General features: G+C 33.0%; 1 protein-coding gene across 1 annotated transcript; it reads right to left on the bottom strand.

The window, feature by feature from the left end:
- Nucleotides 1–3,798: 3,798 nt before the first annotated feature.
- On the bottom strand, nucleotides 3,799–9,309 carry LOC105149480 (DDB1- and CUL4-associated factor 10 homolog). Its single transcript, XM_011061926.2, has 6 exons — nucleotides 6,334–9,309; nucleotides 6,144–6,257; nucleotides 5,741–5,938; nucleotides 5,489–5,660; nucleotides 5,192–5,407; nucleotides 3,799–5,110 (listed from the first exon to the last, which is right to left on the bottom strand). Exons 1-6 carry the CDS (start codon nucleotides 6,537–6,539, stop codon nucleotides 3,929–3,931), a joined length of 2,088 nt encoding a protein of 695 aa, XP_011060228.1. The 5' UTR covers nucleotides 6,540–9,309; the 3' UTR covers nucleotides 3,799–3,928.
- Between the last annotated feature and the right edge of the window lie 91 nt (nucleotides 9,310–9,400).

Consider the following 9,400-nt stretch of genomic DNA (forward strand, 5'->3'; position numbering starts at 1 on the left):
ACGATAATTCGTACTTTTACGGGATATTCAAGGGATTTTAATATATTTTATCTACAAGAAGAAACAATAAAAAATTCTACAGATATAAACATTATTTTCCAAAGTTTCATTAATTTGACCGCTGCAAAAATATGAGCATAAAACACACACATACATCCATGTCCGCACGCATCTGCTGCATGTTTAGCGTTCACAAGCATAAAATGTACATTCCGTAATTTTGCACAATTATGCAATTACTACGTCGATATTGGTAATATTTTTTCGCGAGACAATGATTTTAAATTAGCAACCTCATCGACTAAGTTTCAAACCAGTTACCGTTAGGATATTACATTATCAGACAACAAAACGATAATATAATGCCGTATTTGTAATAATGCAGACCTTTGATTATTACATTAAAGATTTTCTATAATTTCCTGATTCGTTAAAAAAAATTTAATGGTCATTGCAATAAACAAGTAACCATAGAAAATCAAAAGAAAAAATATTCTTTATGGAAAACAAACAAGAAATAAAATAAAGGCAGCTTTAAATTTCAACATAATATAATTTAAAAAAAAAACAAGTTTAAAGTGCATCTTATAAAGTTTTTTTAAATAGAATAATGACGTATAAAAAACTCTTCGACTCTATTTCGATATATGTCACAAAAAATATGTAAAAATAATGAATGCAATTTCTTGTTGTCGACATGACAATCTGATATATGACGTCGGTGACTAATCCAAAACTTAGAGAGGTGTGGTGTGTGTGTGTGTGTGTGTATGTATGTATGTGTGTGTGTGTGTGTATGTGTGTGTGTATACACAGAGTTTGAAATAACGTCCATTAATCATACAATGCTGTTTCTAATAAAAAACTGAATTGAAAAGTTCTCTATCATTTTGCAATTTTCATAATATTTTTTTTAGTTATCCAATAAGTAAAATGTCTAAAAATCGTCGTATAAGTCGACTTTAAGTTATCTGTAAGAGTTCTTTAAGAAACATCTTCAAAATATTTTACAAAGAACACTGAACGATATCTTAAAATTGTCTTATATATCGATTTTATCCATTTATTCGACAATCTTTAGAAATTAATATCTCGTTAACTATTGCAAAAATGGTAGAAGACTTTTCGACTTAGTTTTTTTATTAAGAATAACACTGTATAATTAATAGGCGTTATTTCAGATACACCCTGTGTGTGTGTGTGTATTATATATATATATATATATATATATATATATATATATATAATGTAATTCGTATCGAATAGCTAAACGGTGAAGCACTTTAAACGCGGAGAAATTATTATTCTTAAAAATACGATCAGCAACGCATATATATATTTACATATGTTTATATATATTACAGGATATGCTATCCTTCATTAATTATACAAATCTAATAATAAGACAGATTTGAACACTCGGTTAATTATTTTTCTACGATTTTAAATAATGTACAGATTTTTATACACCCAGTCATATTACCTCGGTGATAAAATTTATCTTTATAAATGATCGATAGTTTTTTTTCTATACATATAATATTATAGATTACTATTGCGCTATTGCATATAACAGTCGATTAATTTCATGTTTTATCGCGTATCTGTAATTCGATTAGATGCCCTTTTTATCGTTAAATATGTTATATTGCATCCTCAAAAAAATCGATAGAAAAGCATGTTCTGATTAATAAACATTACTTTGTTTAAATTTTCACTTACAAAAGTACTATAAATACTAAAATATCTTATAACATTGTTATAATATATTGAATCATCACTTTCTTTTGATGAAAATTTGAACATAACATGAGATACATAATATAAAGATTGTAATGAAAATTGATCAGAGAAAAACATTTTTTCCAACATATTCTTGTAGAGTTTCAGTATACATAATTTTGAATTCGACTTAATAATCTTTAAATTCTTTTAAAAATGCCACTATTTTATAGCGCTGTTATCAGACATGTTGTATGTCAATTTAATATAATATAATTGTGAATCTTCATTTATTATAATCTATTAACGCATGTTTGCTACAGACAATAATATCGGACAGGTATAATGTGTGAAAAAGAAATGAGAAAGGATGTTCCGCATTTTCTACTATATTAGTAACTTTTATTAGACAAACCAAAATTCTGACGACTTAACTTACAATAACTTTAATGTAATGCCAATTTCTAAAGATCGAAAAATTTTTTACATATTTAGACATTGCGTGAGGCATAATATTTACAACACAATCAATCGTTTTTTTTTATTTTTCATATGGGTACACACACACACGCACACACACACACATATGTATATACATGCATATGTATATAATATATATACCCATATGTGCGTGCATTCTTCATGCACAAGTGGCACTTATTTGATTAAAAATTTGTCCCGAAGGAGATAAGTAGTTTCCTAATAAACTGTGCGTCAGACGAGTAGACATGGAAATTTTATTTTATCCTTCCCCGTAAAGGAAGTAAAAAAACATTCGGTATCAGCAATATATTGTATAACAAATCAAAAATAGATTTCTTTTTTTTATTAATTAAAGACAGCTGATATAAATATTCATTATATGAATACTTATATTACTTGTCTATACATTACATTCCTACAAGTAATTTTCTGAATAGTTAATGCTAATAAATAAGGAAAGTTTTTTTTTGAAAGGATTTTTAACTGATACATACTCTTATGTCCAATATATTTTTGAAGACATAAGATGCCTTAAATTGATAGATAGACAAGTTTCTGCACAATTTACTGATAAAATTATAAAAAAGCTAAATATTTTTTTTATGGAGATACAAGAACGTATTTAAAAAATTCACGTAATATCCATAAACGAAAACATATTTAAAGAATTCACTTGATATCTATAAAGAAATTAAAGCTCATTGATCCAGAGAATAGTTTTCTCCGCGAAATAATTTTATTAAATAATCATTTTTTTATACATAAAAATGATCTATATCGATGCATTAGCACGTACAGATTTAATTATCCAAATCATGATTTATATATATATATATATATATATATATATATATATATATATATATGTACATGAATGGTATATTTGATGGTTTTGGAAATAAAATTTTTGATATTTTGCGCTTTATATTTATAGATTACGCATGCGTTCAAGTTTTTAAACAAAATTGTTCAAAATAATATGCTATAAAACAAATTATTTGCAAGTTGAATAAATATGCAGGATTAGTAAACATATTTCATCGTGTTATATGCGAAAAGATAAAATCGCCATGAATAAAGAAAAATATTTTTACCTTTTGTTCGAATGACTAAACAAAAGTAAATTATAAAAAAAGTTAACCTGATATAAGCAATAATAGCAAGAAATTGATCACGTTACTAATATGATCGTAAGGACATAATTAATGTTTTTTGTTCATTTTCATCAGTCATGGTTATTATCATGTTTAATTTTAATAAGCGATAAGATTTTATAATTGTTCATTTAATTCAAACATTCTATAATATGTACGTATGAATCACACTGTCACGAATTACATGGATATGCAATTAAAACATAGTGGAAATTTTTCCTTCCTTTTGAATGCTAAATATAAAATAAATATTGCAAAACTTTATCTCTTCTTACGATAGAAAATATAATTAAGTAGTAGAAAATGTGGAACTGCATATCTATACTTGTGTATCACCATGTTGATATAATATATATATATATATATATATATATATATATATATATATATCAAGTAAAAATATAATATAATTATATATATGATCATATAAATTATATAATATTAACAAAAAAATTTTCACACATTGCATAGTCAGCGTGATCTTGTTTACAAAGCGGCAAAATATATCTATCTATCAAGAGACCGATTAATGAAAAATAACAAGATGTCAAAAGTAATTATCCATTTAGCTAAACTACCGGCTGGTGCCAGACAATCTTGCCGCTGAGGCAGCCGGATACGAGCAGATAGTGTTTAGGTGAGAATTTCGTGCTAACAACAATATCGGAATGGCCAATGTGTGTCGCTAATTCATGGAGCTGCACGGACTCGTTGGCAGGTGGAACGCAATTAGATAGCTCGGTGCAATCACTCGAGAATGCCAATAATCGTACTCCATAACCAAATGGCGAGCATATCAATCTACCATCAGCCGAGAAGCACAGTTCCTTGATATAACCGGAACCAACATTGGGCTCCTCAATGTAATGCGTCAACCTTGGCGTATTTTGGTGGATCTTGTGATTCCTCGGTATCGCGTACATAGTCTGCAGATTCTGTCGGTTCTGCAAATTCTGCACCCGAGTACGATCACCGATTATCACGACCGTGTGAGACGATCGAGGAAGATTCACGCTCACACCGTTGTTCGATCTGGGGAGCCAATCTCTCCTTTCGGCACCGGGATAAAACTGTCTCTCTCGTTCCCTGCGAAGTCTGGCTTCCCTGATTGCCACGAGTGCCTCCCATACGTCAGTCGTACTCACATGCAGTTCTACGTTGCCACTGGTGAAATTGTCAATCATATTACGCCGCCGCAAGTCATTGAGCTGAGAGTGTGGTCTGGGAGATCTGTACTCCCGTGCAACCCTTTCAAGACCAGATACATCGTATGGCGAATTGTCGTTATCATCTACGTGCTCGTCCTCTGGTCTATCGTCATCGTGAATCGCATTTACTCTCGAATCGGCGGCGGCACTCGTACTTGAACTGACTTCGACCATGTCGAAATTCGTTCTCATCGCGTTTCTATCCGGACGCGGACTCCTCGATTGGGAACGCAGATTTCTGCGTGTCGTTACCTGCCAGCTTGTTCTCGAAGATCTAATCGATGACGGCGCGGCGTCCGTGGACACGCGGACAGGTGAATCAAATGAATTCGATCTTACATCCGACACATCGTGAACTATTCGGGCACGATTTCCATTCTCTATCACAAAGGAAGACGTCATGCCCGAACGTGATGATTGTGACTGAGGAAAATCTTCGAACTCTTCTACGTTTAGACTCGTTAATCGGCCCTCCTCTCCCTCATTGACTTGTTCCATATTGTTGGACGCCTCGCGTTCTTGTATGTCGTGAATACAAGTCCACTACAGGATAACACGTCGATGAGACTTATTAAGAGATAGTAAAGGTGATAATATAATGCGGTTTAACACGCAAAAACAAACCTCCGATTTTTCTCCACTGCTGACATTTCGAGATAAAGCGCACCATCCTTGCGGGTGAACTTGTAAACTGGATATTACCTCAGCGTCATCGCCTATAGGAAAATCGGTAAGGAACTCTACTCTATTGTGAGTACGAGTGTGAGCAAAGAGATGCGTGTAAGATGCTGCGACTGGTATAGTAGTCTGAGATAACTGCATTAGCCTGTACATATTTGGCTGTAAAAATAATACGATAAGAACAACTGAAAGTCATTAAATTTACAAATATTAAAGCGTAATTGGAGAAACAATAAATACCTTGAATCCTGCCAAATCCTGACTTAGCGTACTAAGTTTAAGATTATGTATTATGATGAGATATCCTGAAGTAGTGCATATTAACATTTTGCTAGTATCGGGAGTAAGTCTTGTTCGCATTAGTCCATTTGTATGAAACACACGATTGTACACAAAGCTATTTTCTGTAAAGCTGTAAGGCATTGCAAAATATATGTTAATCATACAATATAGATATAAAAAGCAGAAATTACATGTAATTAAATATTTTACCTATTAATGTCCCAAGTATATATGCTACCATCAAATCCACTGGTCAACAATAAGCTGTCACTTGGACTGTACTCTATGTTTTTAACCCAATTCGAATGTCCCTGAAGAGTTCTTATCCTTTGCTTTAAGTTCCTGGCATCCCATAGAGCAACTGTACTATCATCCGAACATGTTGCAAACATACGCTGATCCAGGAACCTAATTGACAACAATAAATTTATTATTATTTTTGTTTTAATTAAACTTTGTGCACAGTTTACTTTTTTCTTTTTCCTTCAACGTAAAGAAAAAAAAAAGAAAGATGTATAGTGTAAGAAGTTGCTCAGAAGAATAGGCCTAATATTCATCTCTACACAGTCTTCTTTTCTTTCAATTATAAAGAATATAATGAAAATTGTCTAACCTTACGCAATTGACGCAGTCACTATGAGCGTTATCTATCGCATGTATCAATTTTCTACATAATGGGTCAAACATTAAAATACTTTTCTTCTCACATGCCGCCAGCAAAAGGGACCTGCAATATTGATCAAACGTGAAACAAGACGATTCTGATCTGGAGGTCTTGATATGACTTTATAGTTGTTACTGACCCATCTGGCGAGTATTCTAAATTGAACACACCACCATGCCTAGCGGCGGTCAGATTATCTCCGTGGTCCCAGGAAGTGATGGGCTGAATAGAAGAATAGAGAGTCTTATGGAAGTCGTCGCTGTGACCCAGCGGGAACTTCACACCCAGCTCGCGTTGTCTTAACCAGAGACTGTTTGGCGTCTGCTTGATCCTTATCTTCGGCATCTCTCACCCAGGTGATAATCTCAGCCGCATCCAATCGAACGTATCTACCGGTTCACTGGTGACGATCGGTGGGTTGTGCGACCGGATGAACAAGGATGCGAGTCCAGGATCAGAACGCGCGTCAACCAGAACTCGGACGATTTATCAACGTTCTTCAACTCTTCGATCTTTCCGTTTGTTTCTCTCTTCGCGATTAACGCGTTCAGTCGGCACTCTTTCCACACCTTGTCGCAAACTCGCGGTGTTCCATGAGGAAAATCGAGAACTCCAACAAACGGTTCAAGGTTCAACGGGCGACTAGGTTAGATGCAAAACGCTACGCGCGATATTACACGTGACTCACCGCGGGCATTGCCGCTCGATATTCTTGGATCGCGATACGGTATGCAGCGTAGCGTGAAAACGGTAATGGGTGATCCGGTTCCTCACGTTGTCGTATTTAGCGGAAAAAGTACTCCGACAGAGTTCAAATCAATTTTAAAAATCTGACATAACACAGATCAGCGCCATCTTTGCTGCTGATCGCTGGTATCGCTGTCTGTCATCGCGATACATCATCGAATACAATCGACATCGATTGATCGCCATCGCGACACGAGCGGGTCATATGATTAAAAACAACAAGAACAATATGACAATATTCTCGAATGCGTATTCTGGAAGGAGGAAAGAGAGAGGAAGAGAAAGTGTGGGTGTACGCGATAATGCGAAACGTAATTAACGAAAAAGATATATCTCTTCACACGCGGTTTCTCTCCTTTAATATTATCTTTTCCTTTTGTCTTTTTGTAACTACGTTCCTTCTTTTTGTAAATACATTCTCTCCGAGGAAAATTTTACTCGATATAATACATAAAAATTATATGAAAAATTCTGAGAAAAATTTTCACCAGGGTTCTTTCAAATATTTTTTTAAAGCTACATTTTAAAACATCTCCGAGGAAAATTTTACTCGATACATGTAGTACACGTTATGTGTAGGGTGGAAATTACAAAATGGAACTCGAATTGAATGTATATAGTTAAAAAATTCTATTGTTGATGGCGCGGTTTCGTATATGGAACGGCGTCGTCACATAGAATGTTAATAAAAATGATAAATAAGTGGAAAATGATTTATTTTTATAAAAATGATAAATTAAAAATAACCATTGAACAATTTAAGATCTTTAAAATTAATGTATTGCATTTTTTTTGTACGACTAATAGTTTCGATATAATAATTTGAATGTTCGCATAAGCGACGTTTTTTAATGAATTTCTGCAATTTACAAGCGTGAATAACTTTATAAAAAAAAGTCTCGAATTTTTTTCACGAAACACGTCCTAGAAATGTTATTATCCTATATAATGAAATAAAAGATTAATTAGAAATAATATTATTCACATCTTAACTTATATATATTTTTAGGTTGCGTTTGGAAACATTACTCGAGTGTCTGTATGTATCGTTTTTCTTGTTGTTTATTTAATATATATATAAACAAGCATATATTTTTATAATTAAAATGAGAAAATTTACATGATTTCATCATGCAATTAAACTGTGATTTTTTTTCAGTAGGGATTACTTTCGCACCACTTCTGTACTTCTTCGGCACTTCCGCATTTCTTTCGCATCTTTCTCGCATCTCATCTGCGTATATTATTTATTTATATATTTATTTATCTACGTTATTTATTGACTTTCGATGTTATCTATCCACTTGTCAATGTTGTCTATCCATCTTATTATATACTTATCTACGTTATTTATTTAGCTATTTATATTTATTATCTACCTATGTTATATGTATCTATTCCATGTTATCTATTCACTTTCTCAAACTTTTGGCATCTTTTCCACATCCTTTCCACACTTATTCACATTTCTTCTATATATGCACAACAAATACGGAAAAGTTGCATTAAACATGTTGTCATGTTCAAAACATATGCGGTAGCACTTCGCGTTAATTACCGCCCAAGTTATCACTAAAAAGCGAGTGCCACAGTGAGACAAATATTGTACTTACTCACTAAAAAGACATCATATATAACGGGGGAAATTTTCCCTCTAAGGCATGTTGTAACCAATACGAAAGCGAAATTCAGCTTATTTCATCGGGTATGTATTTTGTGATCTCTCTAACTGTCTCAACAGTTGGATTTTGCACATTAAGATACAACGACCACCTAACACTACCCTCTACCACTTCATCCCTGCAATAATCGACATCGACAGCGGACACCGTCCTTTAATAATAGTGAATAGGTCTGATTTTTAATATTATTATTTAGTAATTCTTCCCTCTGTTTTGACAACAGCTAGCAACACTTCGAATCAATTCTATTCCTTTCGCGCAAGAAGAAAAGATATAAAGATTTCTCTTGTTTATTAAAGAAGGAGTCACAAATATGAATAGGAAGGGAAGTAACACGTGCAAGTCGAAAAAGTTGTACCCGAGTGGAATCTACTTTCCTATAAGTATCATTCAATTCCAACTCCAAGATATTCACAACATATTGGTGTCTAATATGTTCAAATTTTTTAACTGAGCTGTTCTCAAAAAATTCCAAATTGAAACTATAGCCGATGCAAGTGAAGTGAGACAATATTGTTTGCGATACAATATCTAGCGTGTAAAAGACTTGTAGTTAAACAAATATGTAACTTAATTCATGACTTAAGTAATCTAACTGTTTCCGATCCAAAAACAAAACAAATAAATTGAAAAAAAAAAGAAGAATATTGAGGTGGATGCACTTTTACAGCTTGTGTATAATAAATCCGTATAACAAATCAAATTAACAAAGACTTCTTATAAATTCAAAAGAAATTGGAAAGAATAAGGGCACTAGGAGTCAGACGCAGAAGAATA

This window comes from Acromyrmex echinatior, chromosome 5 (genome assembly GCF_024713525.1).
Source record: "Acromyrmex echinatior isolate Ae372 chromosome 5, ASM2471352v2, whole genome shotgun sequence".
Taxonomy (NCBI): Eukaryota; Metazoa; Arthropoda; class Insecta; order Hymenoptera; family Formicidae; genus Acromyrmex; species Acromyrmex echinatior.

Excerpts from the sequence above, each read along its gene's own strand:
- LOC105149480 (XM_011061926.2), bottom strand. The coding sequence starts at position 6,539 with ATGCCGAAGATAAGGATCAAGCAGACGCCAAACAGTCTCTGGTTAAGA. Across the intron at positions 5,661-5,740 it reads TATACTTGGGACATTAATAG|CTTTACAGAAAATAGCTTTG; the intron begins GTAAAATATTTA and ends AATGCCTTACAG. Across the intron at positions 5,408-5,488 it reads AGGATTTGGCAGGATTCAAG|CCAAATATGTACAGGCTAAT; the intron begins GTATTTATTGTT and ends TTATTTTTACAG.